This window comes from Chlorocebus sabaeus, chromosome 17 (genome assembly GCF_047675955.1).
Source record: "Chlorocebus sabaeus isolate Y175 chromosome 17, mChlSab1.0.hap1, whole genome shotgun sequence".
NCBI lineage: Eukaryota > Metazoa > Chordata > Mammalia > Primates > Cercopithecidae > Chlorocebus > Chlorocebus sabaeus.
This window is the reverse complement of record NC_132920.1, coordinates 41,405,472-41,426,252: the sequence shown is the minus strand read 5'-3', so window position 1 is coordinate 41,426,252 and position 20,781 is coordinate 41,405,472. Positions and strand designations below refer to the sequence as shown.

Below are 20,781 nucleotides of genomic sequence, written 5' to 3'. Positions count from 1 at the left end.
ACTATTTGGAAGTGGGTGGATGGATGAATGGGTAGGTGGATAAATAGATGGATGAGTGGAGGGATGGATAGGATGTAGGAAGAATAAGTAGATGAAAAGATGGATGAGTGGGTGAATAGGTAGGTGTTAGGGTAAATGGAGATTAGGAAGGAAATGGATACAGCCAAGAAGCAGGGTTTTCTTTTGCTATAACCTAGGAATAGTGTATGATCAGCCTAGGTTAGAGTCAGGAAGAAGAAAAGGAGGAAAGGAGGGAGGGAGGAAAGGCAGAAAGGGGAAGAAAAAATAAATATTCATGCTATTCACTTTATTGGATTGCACTTGCCTGCTATTCTTCATCAATCCATATGCCCCCAACTTCTTCAGGAATAAATCCTTGATTATTTTACCTTATATTATTCATTCTACCTTGTATTCACCTATGCCTGTGGCATATTGCTTTATAAGTTATCTTTTATTCATGTATTCCATATGTACTTTGTTTTCCTTAGGCTTAGAATTCCCCTGGTGCTAGGAATTTAAACTTCCTCCCTCTTTTCTCTTTCATTATTCTTCCATCTACCATATTTCTCTAATGCCACCTACCACCTTGCATCATAACCCTTCCTCACATGCTGTTTCTCTGGCCCAACTGTGGGCTCCTCCAGCTCAGGATGGGATCTCAAGGCTTTTGAGTCCCCATCCAGGGCCTAGCTTAGCCCTTTGCCCTCCAGGGAATGGGCATTGAGCCAAAGCTTGGGCATTGAAGACTGAGAAGCTTATTGGGGTCCTCTAGGTGCCCATTTGACCAAGTCGCTGGGCACACTCAGCAGTAGGGAAAAAGCACCACTGTTTCTGACCATCACAGAAAAAGGCAGGAGAGCTTGGCAACTCTAATTTCAGGAGGAATGCCCAGGGGTCTAAGGATTAGTGGTGACCCCTAACTTCTCATTTTGAAGCTTAATGACTCTCAAAGGATAAGGGCAGGTCCAGGGAGAGGACCCAGGTCCCCTGAGCCCCTGGCTACTACACTTCCCAGCCTCACACCCTAAGTGTCATGTCAGCCTCATTGTTTAGCTGTCTCCTGTGTCACATTTCTCCCCTGCAACTCCATTACTCAGTGATCTTTCTTGACTACAGCCCTTTGAGAGGATGCTGGGAGTTAGGGCCAAGGGTAGTATGTCTGGAATGGACCATTAAGCCCTTTGTGCTTGAGCATGGGGAAGCTTTAAACTTATTCCAAATAAATTGAGTGAATAAAACACAGCACAGACAGTGCCAAGTTTGAACCTCATCTCAGCCACCCGCTAGCTCTGGGACCCCAGACAAGCTCAGAGTCACATTGGGTTTTCAGGTCTCATTATCTTCATCTGTAAAATGGTGACAATAGTGCCATGAATAGTGCCATAAAGGCACTTTGAAAACACTGCAGTGCAACATGTCCATTGATGGATTATTATCCTTATTATCTCTGATGTTAGTGGAGTGTGGGGCAGGGAGGACTCCCTCCACCCATCCCAGTGCCCCTGCAGCCCACTCACCTGGAGACACATCCAGCTGGATGCCCATCAAGGGGTACAGGGTCCCAGAGGTGTTGTGCATGCACCAGTATCGGCCTGAGTCCTGGAGCCTGAGGGCCACCATGGTGATGTTGACCACCTTGGCCTGGGCATTGTCCTGCAGCAAGTAGCGGGGCCCTTTCACCCAGACTTGGGCAAAGCCAATCTCACACTTCTTCTTCCTGACTTTGCACCAAACCTTGCCATCCATGCGGCTTTTGTAGCCCTTATAGGAACACTGCACAGACAGTCTCCCCTTCAAGGAGCCTCACTTTTGTGTATACGCTGTCAGCAGAGGGGCCTGCGGAGACAAGACTTGTTGAATAAACTCTGGCAAGAGGAGAGGAAGAAGGCATCATGAAGGTTGAAGATCATGGTGAAGGGCGAGGTGGATATTGTGCTGCTGTCATGAAAACCACAGACTGATGGGGAAACATAGCCCCATCCTCAGGGAGCTTTCCCCAGCCTGAAGGGAGGTAAATGGGCCCTGAAAACAGCTAGTTCCCAGTATAACGGGGGACACACAGGCCCCCCTCTCAGGGAGCTTTCAGTCCGATGGAGGAGGCAGGTATATCCTTCAGGGAGCCCCAGGTCTAATGGAGGATACGCAGCACTTACACTCGGAGCTCCCTCAGACACAGCCCCTTTCCTCATGGTATTTTCTAGTCTGATGGGAGAGTGACAAGCTCTGTCTTCAGGGATTCCCAGGAAATTCATTTTTGTTTTGTTTTGTTTTTGAGACGGAGTCTCGCTCTGTCACCCAGGCTAGAGTGCAGTGGCGTGATCTCAGCTCACTGTAGCCTCCACCTCCTGGGTTCAAACGATTCTCCTGACTCAGCCTCCCGAGTAGCTGAGACTACAGGTGCCTGCCACCACACTTGGCTAATTTTTTGTATTTTTAGTGGAGATGGGATTTCGCCGTATTAGCCAGGATGGTCTCGATCTCCTGACCTCATGATCTGCCCTTCTCGGCCTCCCAAAGTGCTGGGATTACAGGCGTGAGCCACCATGCCCAGCCATATTCACTCTTGTAAATAACCTCTTACAGATTTACTTGAAATCTTTTTTGGTTTCCCATAAAGTTTGGGTTGTGGGAGGGGTTCCTATACTCTCACACATGGATGTGAGTGCACATACACTCACACTTACACACAGTCTTGCTTTCTCTCTCTCTCACACACACACGCCTATGCACACAGTCTCACATACCCTCCAGCCGCCTCTCCTTTTCCCTATCCATGCGTCTCCTTTATCCCTCTCCCTGCCTCTTCTTCTGTCATCTCTACTCATCACCAGCTCCCTCTAGAGTCCTAGTCTCTTGGGCAGGCTTCCTAAAGCCACCACAGTGCTTTCCCTCACCCACCTCATCTCAAGAGCCCCTTCCTCCCCTGCCTCCAGCCTTTGTCAGCACGCAGGAAAGCCCCATCAACTTCCCCCTGCTCAACCCTGTCTCGCCTGTGCTGCTTCCAGCTCCAGTGGAAATGACCCAGCACTTTGCCCAAGACCACACCCTTCACTTACCCCAAGGCCTAGAATCAGAAGCATTGATTTCTGATGTCCAGTACCTGTGCCATCTGCTCCTTCAGTGTGTGGGGACCCAGCTGGACCCCCATGGTTATGTATGCTCCCCCTACTCACCAGTGCCACGTTTCTACTCCTTAGATGAGACTGTCAAAAAGTAAACTCAGGCACAATAAAATTTTAAACAGATTATTTGAGCAAACAACAATTCATGAATCAGGCAGCTCCAAGCAGAAGAGGTTGAGGAGCTCCACTGGAGGAATGCAAGGGGAAGACTCCTGCAGGACAAGTAAAGTGAAGAAAATATTTAATTGGTTACAGTTATACAGTTCCCTTATTTGGCCTATCCTGTTGGAAAGACCCTAATTATCTACATAAGCTTGTTGGCTTCTTCTGACTGGTTGAGCTTAAGTTCTGTTCTTCCTTAATGTACACATTTACAAGAAATAGCTCAAGTTAAGTTTCACTGATGTTTGCAAATCAAGCAACGTTGAGGTCACTTATGAGGCCTGTTTTTTTTTTTTTTTTTTTTTTTTTTTTTTTTTTTTCTGCAGGGACTCTTCAGGCCTGGTCTCCATTTTCATTCATTTTAACAGGACTCAGAGTAAAAAGTCCTCAAGCTTTCACGGCCACAATCTTAAACTGACCTTGGACCCCCCAAGCTCCAAGCAAAGTCTATCTCGGCTGACCCTAAGCTTTTATAGTCTCTCAACTCATTCACTCACTTATTCATTCATTCATTTGTTCATTCCCACAACCTCATTGCTATGCATGGGGCTAGGTAGGCACTGGGGGCACAGGAATGAGACATAGTTGTCACCTGAGACCTCTCAGCTCACAGGTGTGTTTTGTTTTCCTTCTTCACCCTTCCTTTTTCCCATCCAGTCCTCAGAACTTCTGGAGCTCCCAGAGTTCAGAGGTCATCTCCCTCCCCAACACACACAGTATGTTCCTTCATCCCTTCCCCCATTAGAACAGTAAGTTGCTTTGGGGGCTTCATGCGCTTGCAATCCATGCTTCTATGAAACTGATACACTGAGCCAGGGATCGTCGAAACAGTGACCCTTGGGATCACTGTGCTGATAAGGGTACAAGGAATCAAACACTCATTCACTGATTGAGGAAGTATGCACAGGATTCAACCTTTCTTAAGAGAAATTTGGAAGCACTGGTCAAAGTCATTAAAGATATGTATACATTAGACTTTTATGTCCAAAATGACTTAACACAACAGTGTATTTTGTCTTTACATTTATTTTTCCCATTAAAAAATTAAGGTCTAATTTACATACAGTACTATTCACCCTTTTTAATGAACAGTTCTGAGAGTTCCAGGTATCCAATGCCATAATCAAGAGAGAAGGGTGCCATCATCCCAAAAGCTTTCTTGGATCAGTAACTTTATGTCTTTGACTAAATTTGAGAAGCTCAGACATTTCTTTGAATAATTTTTTAGTCCCACACTTTTTCTCCTTTGCTGCTGGGACTCTGATGATGCAAAAGTTAGCTCTTGTGGCAATGCTGCACAGATAGCTGAGGTTTTGTTCAATTATTTTCAGTCTGTTTTCTCTCTGTTCAGTCTGAGTAAATTTATTGATCTGTCTTTTAGTTCACTAATTATATCCTCTCATTTCTACTACCCTATGGTGTCCATCTAGTGAGCTTTTAATTTTAGTTATTACAGTTTTTAGTTCCCAAATATCGTTTTGTTATTCTGCTACTGATTTCTAGTTTAATTCCAAAAAACTCTACTGAGTTTGTTCTTTTCTTGTTTGTTTTCTTTATGACTTACTTTGGACACAGATTAGTTTTAAAATTTTAATTTTGGAAAATCTCTCAGCCTTTTTTCTCTATGATTTCTGTCTCTCTTATATTGGCTGCTTATGCCCATCCTTACTAGAATTGAATCCTTAGTTATTTCTTTTAGTTATTTAATATTTTCTCATTTAACACTTAATTCTTTGATCTATTTAAAATTTATTTTAGATTATAGTATGAAAAGAGGGTAGCATTTAATTTTTTCCAAATAGTTAAACATATGCTGTTTTCATTGTTAAATAAACTCATTGATGTGAATGGCTATCTTTGTGATATAGTAAGTGTATCTATATATTTGGACGGTTTATGGCAAACTCATCAACTCTATTTACCTCTGGGGCTTCCTTAGGTGGTGAAATCTGTAGTAATTCACTGATCCTCAAAAAAAAAAAAAAAAAAAGGGGGGGGTGGGAAGGGAATAAAAGATGAGAACAAAAGAAAAATTACCAAATGCTATAAAAGATAACAAATTGAACAAATTTCTTATAGAGAAACAAATTGAATAATCTATTACAGAGAAAGCAGAACCAGTGGGAGAACAATGATTTAAAGAAGCATAGTAGATATTCTCAGAGCATAGTAGACATTCTCAGGACAATATTAGAGGCATACAACAGGAGCAAGCAATAATGAAGAAGAAAAAATTAGAAACATTGATTAAGAAAATGATCATTGTTGAAAGAAAACTCTGAATGCAATGACTAGCTGAAGAATGAGTACATAAGGGAAAGAGTCAAGGAGAGCTCCCTAAAGGCAGTAGGAAGGAATAAGGTGATAGAAAGTGTAAGAAAAACATTAAGAGGTATGGAGGATAGAAATAGAAATGTCAATATCTCCTCAAAGAAGTCCCTAAAGGAGAAAAAGGAGTAAATGGAGTAGAAGAACTACTTGAAAAAAATAATACCAAGGATTTTTCCGAATTAAACAAATATGTAAGACATCAGATTGAATGTGTTCAGAGAGTTCCAAATAGAATGGATAATCAAGCTTTTGGCTTCCCGCTCCCTCCCTCTTTCCTCGTTTTGTCGCTGGGCTTCCCAAACACCCTTTGACTCTTCTCCCCCTTTTCCGCCCACCTGCGTGCCTGCAGGAGCCTGGGACCTCCTCGTGGGGGTCCGCCGCTGCAGCACCACGGGCTGTTGGGGCAGCCAGGGGCCACCGCTGGCCTCTATGGTCATACCACCCTCAACGCGCCCGAGGCATGACCCAGGCAGGGTCGGCCTGGTTAGTACGTGGATGGGATTCCGCCTGGGAATACCAGGTGATGTAGGCTTTTGGCTCTCTGCTCCTTCCCTCTTTCTGCCTTTTATTGCCGGGCTTCCCAACCACTCCCTGACTCTTATCCCACTTTTTCGTCCCCCCCAAAAAAAAGAAAAAGAAAAAGAAAAAGAAAACCGGATAATTACCCCACATTAAACGCATTATAATAAAAATTTCAAAAAGAAAATTATAAAATGTTCCAGAGATAAAATTGGTCAGTAAAGATGAATAACTATCAGATTATTATCAGACAGTTCCATAGCAACACTATGAAGATACGAAAACAATAAAAGATGTTCAAAATTTTAAAGAAAGATACACTTTTTTTAGATGTTAGCTTATGACACAGAATTTACCACCTGCTTGAAAACTGTGATTAAGGGAATTATGACAATTTTGAGGCCAAGGATGTTAAGAAAAAATATTTAAAAGTTATAGCTAAATGCTAGCTCTTAGCATCTGATTAAAGAAGACCTATTTTTATTTAGTCCATTTTTATCCCACTACCAATGTTCTTTAAGTGAAGCTCAATATTTCCATACTACAAGTGAACTTTTCCCAACCCACTGCAGTTGTAAAAGTTCAATAAATCAAGAAAGGATTGGGGTCAGCCACATACGACTGAAAACCAAATAGCAGTGGCTTCAAGACACAATTGTTTAATTTCAGGTATCATTTTAATTATGAAAATTTCCAAGCATACACAAAAGTAGAGAGAATCATATATCTAGCCCCACGTAGCATCACTCAGCTACATTTATTTTTGCCGTCCATTTTTTTTTTTCAATTGGCAATACCATTCCAAGGGTTGTGCTATGTGCTTCACATAGACTCAAAGAAAACACATAATCGCTAGTGTCTAGATTCTTGGTTCAGGTAACACAAGCTGGCAGTATTAATTAGATGTCTGAGATTCTACAACCCAGCTGATGCCACTTGTGTATAAGTCCTAAAGGAAGTCTCACATGATTCCACAAGAAAACCTGAAGGAGGGTATTCATCACAGCATTATTTACGATATAAAGAAATGAAGGCAAAAAAGCACATGCACCCTGGGTTCGGAATGATGCACTATGGGATATGAACACAATGTAATAAGCACTGAAAAAAAGTGGGCTGTGTATATGCACCCAGTAAGGAGTAAGACAAGCATATGAAAAAGGTCTATCACGATTTCTTCTAAGTTTAAACATAGTCACAGAAAAAAAATACTGCATGTTTTATAAGAATACATTCAAATTTAAAGTTACATGCCAAACGCATTAGAGTGGTTGCTTCAGAGAGGAAGGCAAGTGGAAATAAGGAATGAGGATTAAAAAAATAAAGAAACAAAGCAAAAGTGATGCCTCTCACAGATAGGTGATGATCATGTGGCAGGAGCTGAGATATACATGAAGAGACTTTTGTTTGATGCCCCGTCCCCAAAAGAGCAAAAGAAAATGGCACTCTATTTATAGTGGTCTTTTTCAGGGCTGGCATTCAGCTGCTATGCACCAGTACCTCAAATTGGTCGTTCATGGTGGACCCCCATTCTGAGTGGTCAATCCCAGTCTCACAAGATGTTAGTTGGAAAATGACCGTACCTATTCTTGCTTCATAAATGTGTGCTCCTCTTCTGTTCCCTAAAACATTTATCTTTCACCCACCGTCAATTATCGTTAGTTCAACTTGATTTTCTCTTTTAGGCTATGAATCTCACATGTTAAGCAAACAGAATTTGGGCCCCAGATTATCAGATTCCATTTATAGATGAATGTTCTGGGTCCTGTTTTAGGCTACTGAGTCGCCTGCTCATGTCATTTTAACTCATCTTATTTTTTCTTTTACTTCTAGATCTTCTTCAGCTTTCAGTCTGCTGATTACAGCCTTTCTTAGTTTCAATTTTATCATTTATTTTTAAGTCATTTCTCTCTCATTTAGGATATCTGAGGTGGGAGGGGAGGAAGGTGAGGGGATACACCTGCTTTCTTGCTCAGCTGCCCCTGACACATTCCAGTTCAGAGGCTGAATTTAATTAAGCACAAGAGGAAATTCACAGGACTCTCGGGCAGACCACAGGCAACAAACAGGGAAAATGTGAGGGATCCTGGAGACCTGCCGGGGCGGGACTGAGAGAACCACAGAGTGCTGGAAAGGAGACCAGACGCTGCTGAAGATGCTGAGCTGGGCGTTGACCCGGATGCAGAAACCCCCGCCCCAAATCTTCCCAATGGCAGAAGGCAGGGCAGCGGAAGTAGATCTAAGAGGGTTCAGGGCAGGGGTGAGCGGTCGCCACCGGGGAGATAGGGAGCTGAAAGTTCTCCCCAACAGGCTTAGTGCTGGCCTTTCCTCACGGGGAGGTGGGACCTGATGCTTAGGGCAGCTCCCAATAGCTGGGCAGGGGAAGAACTGGAGTTAATCCTGGATCCAAGCTGTGGCTCATGCACCCAAGGGTCCTGGGACAAGACTGTGCTGGGACAATCAGAAACCTCCGTCACTGCTGTCCTCAGACGGGGCAAGAGGGGGAAAGTCATGAATGGAAGTGATGTTTTTCTGATCCTTTGTCTCACCCTGTCCCTGTTACCTGTTACTCCTTTTCCCGCCCCTCACCCCACTTCTCCCAGTCCCCTGCTTCCTTCCCTTTCCTTTCCTGTCTCCTAAACCTTCTACTCAGGCACTCTCAGCTTTGTCCTCCTGGTCTTTTTCCTCTTAGGACAAAGAAAGAGGCAGAGCCCTGGGATGGGACTCCCAGAAAGCCTCTGTCTCTTTCTAAGGTCTGCGTCTGCAGGAAGGCAGAGATTGCAAGGAAACATATTTAAATTGTTCCCAGCTGTCATTTTTCCTGGCTCTGTGATCTGGCTGCTTCTTCCTAGCCATCTTTCTAGGAACAGAATCCGGCCCCAGCTCCATTGCCCCCCAGACCAAATCCAGGCCCCTCTCACCTGTGGCACCTGCAGGTCAGAAACACAAACAGGACTCACAGCATCAGGCCCTTGGCCATGAGGAGTCCACACAGCACAGAGACCAGCAAACGGGCCACCTGAGCCAAGGCAGGCAGGGACACTTGATTTCCTGCAGGGAAGAAGGAGAAAGGAGGATGGACTTGGGCCAGGATGTCACCACCTCCTGCGGTGTCCCTAAGCCAGGCAGGCCCTTTGTGGCTGGAGCTGTTTGTAGAAGGGCTCACCCTGAACTGACTATGACACAGGGGCATGGGGCAGGAGCCACAGAGGTATCTGGGACTGAGAGGGGATCTGGTCAGAAGGAACTTCAAAGTCTTGAATGGAGAAAAAAGCTGGCCAGGGGAAGAACAAGGGATTAGAGTTCAGGTAAGGGGAGGGATAGAGCCCGGGGAGCAGGAACTCTCCCTAACCAGGTCAGGTAGGACCGGACCATCAGGAGCCTCTTAGGAATCAGAGCCAAGTGCATCTTCAAGACAAACCAAGATATCACACCTGAGGGAGTGAGGCCTAGAGACTGCACAGGACCTGACCAGACCCTTAGGAGCAGTGACAGCACAGACCTAGACCTCCTGTCTGTTGGTCCCAGGGGTCCTCCCTGGTCCCCTCTGTGTAGTCCCCACTCCTGGCCTGCCTAGCTCTGATTCTAGGAATACCCTGTCCCAGCAAATCTGCTTTTCTCTTGTAGCCTCAGTAACTTTCTGCTTCAGTGTTACTTAATATATAATAAAGTCAGTGACCTCTTTTTATTTTCACTTTTTCATGGTTGACTTAGCTACTCATGTATATTCTTTTTTTCATATAATTTTAGAGTAAATTTTTCAAGTTCTTTACAAAAGTAAACAAGTTGTGTTTGGGATTACATTTAAAGATATTTTAATTTGGGAGAAAGTGACATCTTTACAATGTTATTGCCTCTTCCAAAGTCATGGATTATTTCTATTTATTCAGATCACGTGTCATTTTTTAGCATTTTGTAGTTTTCTCCAAATAGGTCGTGGTTAAATTAATTCTTTCTAGAAACTTTATAGACTTTGTGACTATAATGAGAACTATCTTATTTTTCTAAATGATTATTCCTCATAGCAATCTATTTGTAATGTATGTCAGTTGATTTTGTCTCTGGCAGCCTTGCTAAACTCTCTTGTGACATCTAATGGTTTGTTGTTTCTCATTCTTTTTCTGGGTAGATGATCCCATCATCTGCAAGTCATGACAGTTTTTCCTCTTCTTGTCTAATCTTCTTTCTTGTAACCTGTTTTCCTTTCCTTCAAGCATTGATCAGAACCTCTAATATTTTAGAAGACATTTATGGTAGCTGTGAAAATCCTTAATTTGAGTTTATACCTCCAATAAGTAATCTTTATTGTAATCATTGGTGTACAATCTTTACCAAGTTTTCTGTTTTTATTTCTATTTTATTAAGAGCTTTTTCATATAACATAAATGTGCTGAATATTCCCAAATGCTTTTTGTGCAGCAGTTGACTTTTTTCCTGTAGTTTATGAATTTGGTTGACTTATATTAATAGATTTTATAAAGTTGAACAATCCTTTTTGTTCTGTGATAAAACTCTCCTCGGTTATAATCAGTCTTCTTTTCAATGCACTCTTGAGTTCAGTTAGCTAATGGTAATTTGGGGATTGACCCCATGTGCATCAGATAAATGAACCTGTAATGTAATTTTTTTGTGTCGCCTTTCATTAGTTCTGAGATTTTGATGACGCTAACCTCTTCAAATGACCTGGGCTGTTTTTGCTTCTTTTCTATTTTCTGCAACATCTAGTATGAGATATAAACCAAATGTTTCTTTAAAAATTGGGTTACCTGAAAACCATGTGAGTCTTGAATTTTCTGTGGGGATGGGTCTCATCAACCATTTCAGTTTTCCTATTTATTAATCTATTGAAATCTGTTTCTTCTTGTGTTAATCTTGGCAGTTCATATTGTTATGAAATTGTGTGCTTCTAGGATTTAAAACAACAAGATTTTATTCGGGATTTATTTATTTTAAAATCTCTGTAGAATGAGTGTGTGGTTATTTTCTTCTTTTTCTTTGATTTGTTGTTTATTCATTATCTTCTTTTATCTTCTTTTGTCTTGGCAAGAACATGTCTATCTTAGTACACTTTTAAATAATGAATTATGAATTTATTTGGTCTCCTTTCTCAATCGTTCGATTGCATGATTCTTTGGGCTTGCTCTGAAGCTCACGTTCCATCTTCTTGAGATGCTTCCTTAGCTCATTAATTTGAATGCTTTCATGTTTTCCAACAAATGTATTCAAAGGTACTGATTACTCCCTAATATTGTATGCCTCATACTTTTTGATATATAGTGGTCATATTATAAAAATATATTTTATTGCATACTTAAACATTCATATATGAATGTATTAGTAAATAGTTTGAAAAGTGCTATTTTATCTTTACTTCTCTTATGCATTCCTAATGTCATTGCGTTAGGTTTGGAGAATATATTCTGTGTCATACTGATTCTTTAGAATTTCTTCACACTTCTTATATGTCCTCATACAAGGTGTCCTTTTGTAAATACATTCCATGTATTTGAAAGAATGTATACCATCTGTTTTTATTATATAGAGGGTTATAAACATATATATGTGTACTTATACACTATTTATATTTGTGACTACTGTATTTTATAAAACATACATAATATATGGAATCTGGCTGCAGAGCAGAAGGGTAGTGGCTGGTGAGCAAGGGAAGCCTCATAGTATTTACAGCCTCCCCATCGCACTCATCACTGCCTGAGCTCCGCCTCCTGTTAGATTAGTGGTGCTTTAGATTCTTATAGTAGCGTGAACCCTATTATATATTATTAAACTATTTAAAACAATGTTTATATAGTTTAGAACATTTTTCAATCTGTAACTACATTTTTATATATTTGAAAATATATGTTTAAAAGTATAGTTTATATGTGTCCTATATTATTATAAATATCTCATAAAATATGTAACATATTGATAAATATATGATGGTATTATACTGGAATTTATTAGTTATTTGGCTTAAAACTTAAACCCCCGTATTTAGTTTTGTCTCATTGGTCTTTGATCCTCTGAGAGGTATGTGAGCCTTCAACTACAATGGCTAATAATTTACTTCTCCTTGCACTTCTGATATTGTTGCTTGATATATTTCATGGCCAAAATGTAAGCATGTACACATTTATGATGGGTCTATTTTCATATTCAAGTGCATCTTTCATCAGTATATATTACATATCTTTGTCTTTTTTATAAACAAACGTTATAGACATAATATTTTACCTTATATTCTATTTTACTCAATATTAAGAGTGCCAGAACAGTTTTTGTTTCCTAATAGTCAAATATATTTTTCTAACTTTTAACCTTTTAAAATCTTTTTGTGTGTGTATCTCTTATAGATAGTATAACATTGCAATTTTTTAAAACTCCAAATGTCCCTGTCCTTATTTTGTGAATTTAATCCACTTAAATTTATTGGAATTGCATTTATGTTAGGACATAATTCTACCTTTTTATTTCACTTTTTCCATTTATTGTGCTTTATTTTAAAAAAATTCGATTCCAGTTTTCCTTTGGCTAGAGTTTTATTTTGCTGGATGAAAGGGTATACATTCTCTTGACTTAACCTGAAGACTCTTATCCACATTGGTTTAGTACAGTTGCTACACTGAGCGTATCAATATCTACATATTGCCTCTCATGAGACAAGTACCCAACCATCCTTTCATGGGCTTCTGGTCTCTCCTTCTCACCCCATGTTGGTATTGTCTAGAACGGGGTCCCCAACCCCTGAGTCACAGACCAGTACCAGTTCCTGGCCTGTTAGAAATCTGGCTGCACAGCAGGAGGGTAGTGGCTGGTGAGCAAGGGGAGCCTCATAGTATTTACAGCCTCCCCATCTCACTCAACACTGCCTGAGCTCCGCTTCCTGTTAGATTAGTGGTGGCTTTAGATTCTTGTAGTAGCATGAACCCTATTATGAACGGGGCATGTGAGGGTTCTAAGTTGCATGTTCCTTAGGAAAATCAAATGCCTGATCATCTGCCACTGTTTCCCATCACCCCCAGATAGGACTGTCTAGTTGCAGGAAAACAAGCTCAGAGCTCCCACAGACTCTACATTATGGTGAGTTGTATAATTATTTCATTATATATTAAAATGTAATAATAATATAAATAAAGTGCACAATAAATGTAATGCGCTTGAGTCATCCCGAAACCACCGCCCACCTCCAAGTCTGTGGAAAAATTGTCTTCTGCGAAGCCAATCTCTGGTGCCATAAAGGTTAGGGACTGCTGGTCTAGAATGTTATTTTTCAATGACCATGAATGTATTTTCTCTTGTTCTTCATTTTGCTCTTAGCTGCCATTTCTATGAATTAAAAAAGATAAAAATAAACTTTCCCAAGATGCTGGGCACACTTACTCCCTCACTTCTAGCAGTGTCTCCATTGTTTATTTTTCATCCTAGCTGAGTCCTTCCTCCAGGACTGTTTTCAATGGGGATCTCTGCATGTGGCAAACCTTCTGAGGCCTTGAGAATCCAGAGATTTTATGATTTCACATTGGAGTGACAATTTGGCTGAATACAAAACACTGGATACAAAGTTTTTCTTTAGTACTTTAGAAATATTACTCAATGGTCTTCTTTTCTCTAGTGTTCCTCTTAAGAAGTCTAATTCGTATTCCTTTGTAGGTGATCTGAAAGCGTTCAGACATTTTCCTTTGCTTTTTAAGTTCTTCCGTTTTAATGGGTGTAGAGGTATTTTTTTGTGTGTGTTGGCTGTTTTCCCCTATTTGGCAATGTACGAATCTTTTCAATTTGAGGTCTTTTCTTCTATAATTTTGAAAAACTTTCCTAGATTCCTTCTTCAAATATTTCTTTCTTTCATCCTGTATTTCCCACAGGGGTTCTTGATACCCATACATTAGTACATCTACTCTTTTCCTTCATGTCTCCTGACTTCTCTTTGATTTTTAAATGTCCAGTTCTTTCCAGGAACTTCTGTGAGAATTCCTCAACTTCCTACAGCTCACTGGCCAGCCACGGCCATCCTTCATCACATATATTGTGGTCTATAATATTTTTCACAACTATGATTAGCATTTGGCTCTTTTTTTCCAATGGATCGTCCTCATGATCCACATAGGTCATGTTTCCCTTCACCCCTTTAGCCAGACTGATCACAGGTACTTAAGTTCCTGGGGAATGGGCAGTTCCCATAGTTCTGCTTCACAGGTTTCTATTGTTGGGTGTGTTGCCGTTCTTTTAAGGTAGTGCGTCTACTAAGAAACCTAGGTATTTTGGCTTGTGAATTCAGATTCCACTGGGCGTATTAGATACGGATCTGGTAATGGGGAAGAATGGAAGACTAAATCCTCTAGCCGTTGAGGATTAAAAATGAGAGGAAAAAGCCCTAAAGCAACAGTCTCCAACCTTTTTGGCACCTGGGAACTGTTTTGTGGAAGACAAATTTTCCACAGACCTGAGAGTTGGGATGATTTCAGGATGATTAAAGCACATTATATTTATTGTGCACTTTATTTCTATTATTATTATGTTGTAACATATAATGAAATAATTATACAACTCAACGTAATGTAGAATCTGTGGGAGCCCTGAACTTGATTTCCTACAACTGGATGGTCCCATCTGGGAGTGATGGGAGATAGTGACAGATCATTAGCCATTCAATTACCATAAGGAGCATGCAACTTAGAACCCTCGCATGCACAGTTCATAACAGGGTTCATGCTACTATGAGATTCTAATGCTGACACTGATTTGACAGGAGGCGGAGCTCAGGCGTAATGCAAGCTGTGGAAAGAGGCTGTAATTCAGATGAACTCCAGTGGTTCGCCACTCACTCCCTAATATATGGCCCAATTTCTAACAGGCTTGGGGACCACTGCCCTAGAGCACAAGACCCCAGGGACCCCCATTAGCTGCCATGCTTGTTCTCTGGTTAGGGTTTCACCTTCAAACTCCCTAAGAGAGAGTCTGTTTGTAATCCACCCGTGCTGTTTGCAGGAGGAGAGGGCTAGGGAGCAAATGCTCTGGCAGTTGGTTGTCTATTTTCATCAGTCGCTCATGGCTTTTGCTGTGCTCCATGGTCCCCTAGAGCACCTGTGACCTAGTCTATTGCAGCCTATTCCTACAGTGAAGGGGAGGCTGTGATGGCCTCAAAACCCATGACTATAGGGATAGAAGCAGAATTTAAGAGTATTCCTCTCATCTTTCTCTGGCTGACTTCTCCAGCCACCATCTGCCCCAGGCTGCAGTCACTCTATTCACACTCACCCTTCAACACACCAGCACAGCCTCCAGTTTCCACCTTTTCTGGGTTCCATTTTGTCTCATTGCAGAAATCCATGTTGAACTGTCTTTTCCATGGTTCCTCCACAATTAACAACCTGCATCCTCTTCCCCTTTCCTCTCTTCCAAACTTGGAGTCATGGCCTGGGGGCTCCACCGCTGTAAACTATGCCCCAACCCACCCAACCCACCAGAGAAGGATCCTTGCGTGCCCTGGACCTGATTTGAAGGTTCAGGAGCTAATCAGGTCCTCCCTCCCCAAGACCTCCCTCCCTCCCATTGTTAAAACCTCTGACCTACCTGGTCTCAGAGCCCTTGATGGAGGGATGGCCAGAGGTCCCCTCTGGAGAATTGATCAGAACTAAGGAGGACACAAAGAAGACAGTGGCTGCCCAGGGGACCAGAATAAAGAATGGGATTGGGTCCCAAAAGTGTGAGAGGAAGGGGAGAGGGACCAGAGGCAGCTCCTAAGGGTCCCTCAGGCTAAGGGTAACTGAGGCCTGAAATCTCCATATCCGGCTAAAGTTAAGTCTGGCAGTGTCCTCTCCATGCTGGTGGGAGGCCAGTGGCAGGAGGGCTGGGACACATGTGTGCAAGGTGTCCCATATAGACTCCCCTCTAGGGACACCTGCCCATCATCGTGAGAACATAGCGATCTTCTGATCACATCAGATAGTGCATGTTTCTCTCCCTGGGAGTCAGTGGGCCCTGAAGGTAGCTTCCCACCAGCCCAGGCCCCAGGAGATCAGTCCTCAGAGGCAGTCCTCCCTGGTTTCCCCTTCCCTGAATCTGAGGCTCCCAAGCTGCCTGGTGACCCTTCTAATCTCCCCCTACTGAGGCCTCCAACCTACCTGTGCTTGTTGCGAGCCAGGGAAAGGTCCACATAGGAGATGTTGTTGGGGCTAAAGAAAAAAGCAGACAATGACTCTCCAGGGGCCCAGAAGAGAGTGGGGTCTACCCCATACATGAGAGGAGGTAGGGGCCCAGAGCCAGACCCTCAGGATGTCTTAGGCCGGGAGTGTCCTGTGCCTCAGATCTGCATAACAGAGCTGTGGGTGTGTGTGTGAAAAGAAGAGTTGTGGGTGTGCCTGTGTAACACAAAGAGAGATGCAGAATGACAGAGAGACTGTGTCTCTGTCCAGGGATCTCTGGGGGTATCTTCCCAACAGTTGAGGCCAGGATGTGCCGGGTGAAGGAGAGGTGAGAGTCCATGTCTAGGGACAGAATCTTTGCTCCCCTCGGGTCAGAGCAGAAGACCTGGCAGGATGGGGGATGATAGAGGCATGGGAGGGGGTGCATGACATTTCCTTCAGGTCCCTGGGGGGTGGCACAGAGGTATTTCCTCAAGAAAAGTGCTCACCTGAAGACACCACCAGATCGATATCTCTAAGAACGGTGATGACTTTTTTGGAAGTGCTGTAAATTCCACACCAGTAGAATCCCGAGTCGTTCTGTGTCAGCTGAATCATGGTGATGTTAAAGAAGCCAGCGTCGGGCTCATCCCAGATTGTGTAACCAGACTTCTGAACTGCTGTCCGGGGCTTGGAGCTGGTGACAAGTATGGTACACCAATCTGGAGATGTCTGCTGACACCAGGTCTTGGACTGATAGGGTCCTGTCTTGGGTGAGTACTGGCATTGCAGGAGGAGGGTCTGTCCTGGGTGTTTGTGAAGTTCTTCAGGCACGGCGCCCTTTACCCAGGAACCTGCTGAAAGATACCGAGGTCAGAGCTCTGAAGGGACCCAACCTCCCCCATCACAGGCTCGGGAAGGGGAGAGGGAACTACTTCTGATGCCCACACATGGAAGAGGGCCCCTAAATTCTGTCCTGTGGTCACAGAGCCACGCTGCTTCCCTGCCCCACTCATTCTTCATCCTACTCCTTATACCCCCTGCCCTCTTTCCTTCCATGTCACCTGAGGCCAGGAGCAGCAGCAGCACAGGTGGAAGCAGCAGGTGTGGACTCTCCCAGGCCATTCCAGCCCAAATCTGTTTCTGACAGTGGAGGAGAGGATAAAAAAGGGAGTCCCCTCAGGAGAGGGAGTCAGATGCTCTGCCTGATTCTGCCCCAGGTTCCCAGTGTCTCTCATCTGGGAAAATTGAGGAAGGTCAATGCCTTGACCGAAATGGTCGGCCTGGGAGGGCAGGCTCTGCAGACCAGGGGAGGAGGGGCAGCCAGGCCTGGACAGCAGCCATCTGCTACAGGGTCTGTCTCTGGGCCTGGTCACCTCAGCCCTCCTGTGTTGCTCTGCTGCCTTTCACTGAACTTCTCCCCGCGTCTGCTGCTTTATGCCTTCCAGCCCATCATACTGCTCCTCTGTTGCTAGGGGCAGCTCTCAGGATGGCCAAGAATAAAGCTGGTGAATAAAGCTGGGTCATCCCTCCTTCCTTCTCTCTATGCACTTCCTATAGGTGGTCAGGGCACTTGGAGGCATAACCAGACCCCTGAGTCCTTCTGGTCTCAACCATGGTGGATTGATGATGAGTTTTGATCCTGGGACATTTTGTAGAGGGCAAATTTTAATCCCAGGAATTATAAGATGTACCCTGGAAATGGTGGGGCCAGGAGAGCAGGGAGGAAAGAGAGTGCTGGTCAGGGATATTTGGAGGGGAAGGCAGGCAGGAGTGGATCAGTTATGGGAGCTTGGGATCATCTCAATCAGTGCTTGTTGGATGAATACATGAGTGGATGAAAGAATAACGTGTGTGTAAAATGTACAGTAGAAGAAAATGGCCAAAGTGAGAACTATCTAGCAACAAAATCAAGTGGTACTGGATTACCACCCAATGTGTATATTAAAACTCTAGGAGTCCATGCTGATGTAAGTAAATGACTGAATAAAGAACTGCGGGAGAATAGACAAATATCCCATGTATAAGGATTCTGCTGTGTTCAGAATGTTGGTGTTCCTCCACCTCGTATATTCAAACTTAATTTTCATGTGCTAGCGTTAGGAGGTGGGATCTTGTGGGAAAATCTGGTCATGAGGGTGTCACCCTCGAGAATGAGATTAATGCCCTTATACCAGAGACTTCAGGAAGCAGATTTGCCGTGTCTGCCATGTGAGGACAGTGTTCACACCTTCAGTCAACTGAGGTTACTGCAAGAAAGCACCACCTTGGAAGCAGAGAGCAGCCCTCAGCAGACACCAAATCCACTGACACCTTGATCGTTGACTTTCCAGCCCCCAGAACTTTGAGAAAGAGATTTCTATTATGTATAAAGTCCCCAGTCTAAGGCATCTTCTCATAGCAGCCTGAAGGAACTGAGAGAGATTGCAAACAACTCTTATAGGTTCTGCTCTCTAGGGGGAGCATAAATTCCCACTGCTAAAGCGTGGGCTGTGCAGGTGACTTTCCTCCAGAGGACAGCATGGGGAAGGAGGAGAAGAGTAACTGTACAGTGGAGAAACTTCACACTTACTGTGGCAGCCAGGCAACCAAGATGCAGACCCACAGGGATAACTCTGGTTGTTAGAATGTGTCACTGACTTGATGTGATGACAGGGTAATTAGCTGTGCAGACTCCTTCCCCAAAGCCACTAGCCCCAGGAGAAAAACATCAAACAAATTCCACATGAGGGACATTCTACAAAATACCTGAGCAGCATTCCTCTAAACTGTCAAGGCCATCAAAACTAAGAAATAATTCCCAGAAACTGCCATGGATAAGAGGAGCCTAAGCATACATGAAGACTAAAAGCAATGTGGTGTCCTAGGTGGGATCCTGGAGCACAGAAAGTACATGAGGTAAAAGCCAGGGAAATCTGAATGAAGGAAGGACTTCAATTAATAAAATCTACCACAGAAACAGAGTAGAATAGCATTAGCAGAGGCTGGGGATTGGACAGACTGGGTAGGTATTGTTGAAGAAACACAATTTAAGTTAGACAGAAAAATAAGTTCAAGAGATCTATTGCACAGTATGGTGAGTGCAGTCATAACTATGAATTGTACACTTGAAAATGACAGAGAGTAGATTTTAAATGTTCTCACCACAAAAAAATTAAGTGTATGTGGTATTGCTTGATTTAGTAATTTCACAGTTAATATACACATCAAGCTATCCTACCATGCACTATAAATGCATGAGTTCTACTCATCAATTTTGTAAAATTATAGTAATGTATCAATATCAACTCATTAATTGTGAGATATGTAGCATACTAGTGGACTAGATTAATAGTAGAAGACATTGAACATAGCACATCAGGGATGTGTGCAATACCTACACAATTCTTCAGTGAATCTGAAAGCATTCTAAGTGTAAAAGATTAATTTTAATATGTATAGAAACGATTTACCCAAAGCATATGAATAATCGCTTGATACATAACAAACAGCAAAGTTTTAAGAAATCTTAGTATGGTTAGGTGTAAAGCACAGTGACTGCAATGACTGTAACTATTCAAGGGATTCGTTCATCCCAGGTCTGCTTGCCGCTCTGCACAGTGGCCATGGATATGTCCCTGTAGGTGTGGAATTCACAGGGCTGGTTTTTCCTTAGTGTTACATCAGCGAGCTCTCCCTCGGTGCGTTCAGTCTTCATGGTGTCTTGTTGAGATAATTGGATCACTTCAACACCCTAAAATGGGCAGGAATTCCGGTCTTCTGAAGACCCACTTGTTCCTGGTCCTGCTGTGGAATGGAGCCCCCAGGAGCCCCAGGAAGAAGGACAAGAGGCAGGAGGAGGTGAGAACCTGGAGTTTCTGAGGAAGAGGACCAGGAGGCCTGCAGCCCAACCTGTCATTAGGCATGGGGAGGATAGTCAAGTAAGAGGGAAAAAAAGGAGCAGAGATCTCCAGCTACTTCCTGCACGTGGCCTTGTGCTCTCGTCACTGTCTGACCTAGCAGCTCAGCTACTTTGTCTAACTGGACTTCTCGGCTCAGGAAAAGGCCTCTGCCTGCATTAAGGTCTTAGAGTCGATGTTTACCACCGTCTCTAGCTTCCTACATGTCTAGACGCCATGGCCCCAGCACTGCCTGCCATGCGGGTCCTGCCTCAGACTGTGCTGGTGCTTGGCCCCCTTCCCAGTAAACTAACCTCACATGAGTGGGGTCACATGGCAGCTCCTCTTGCTGAAGCTAATGTAGATGACTCCAGCCTGCACATCCCCATGCCCATGAGTACTTAGTGGCTGACTGCACGCTATGGCTCCTGAACCTGTGCCATGTTGTACTGCTACCCTACAGTGCACACTCTTCCTTTCCAGCCACACTGTCCATTCCCTGTGGGCCAGGACAGCTTCTCTCACTTCCAGAGCCCTGCCTTGCTCATCCCTGTGGTGTTGTCCCTGCGTTTTTGTTGGTCTGATATGGAAGGGGCCACAGAGCACATCTCCAGCCTCCTTCCCTTTTCACTGTGGAGTTTG

At 43.4% G+C, this 20,781-nt stretch overlaps 1 protein-coding gene across 1 annotated transcript; it reads right to left on the bottom strand.

Annotated features, from left to right (window-relative positions):
• Positions 1-9,093: 9,093 nt before the first annotated feature.
• LOC119623506 (trem-like transcript 4 protein) lies at positions 9,094-19,958 on the bottom strand. The gene is given in 7 exon segments (XM_073006181.1): positions 9,094-9,148; positions 9,150-9,188; positions 15,711-15,771; positions 16,262-16,312; positions 16,771-17,101; positions 17,326-17,499; positions 19,923-19,958. Coding segments are annotated over 7 exon segments (747 nt in total).
• Positions 19,959-20,781: the final 823 nt, after the last annotated feature.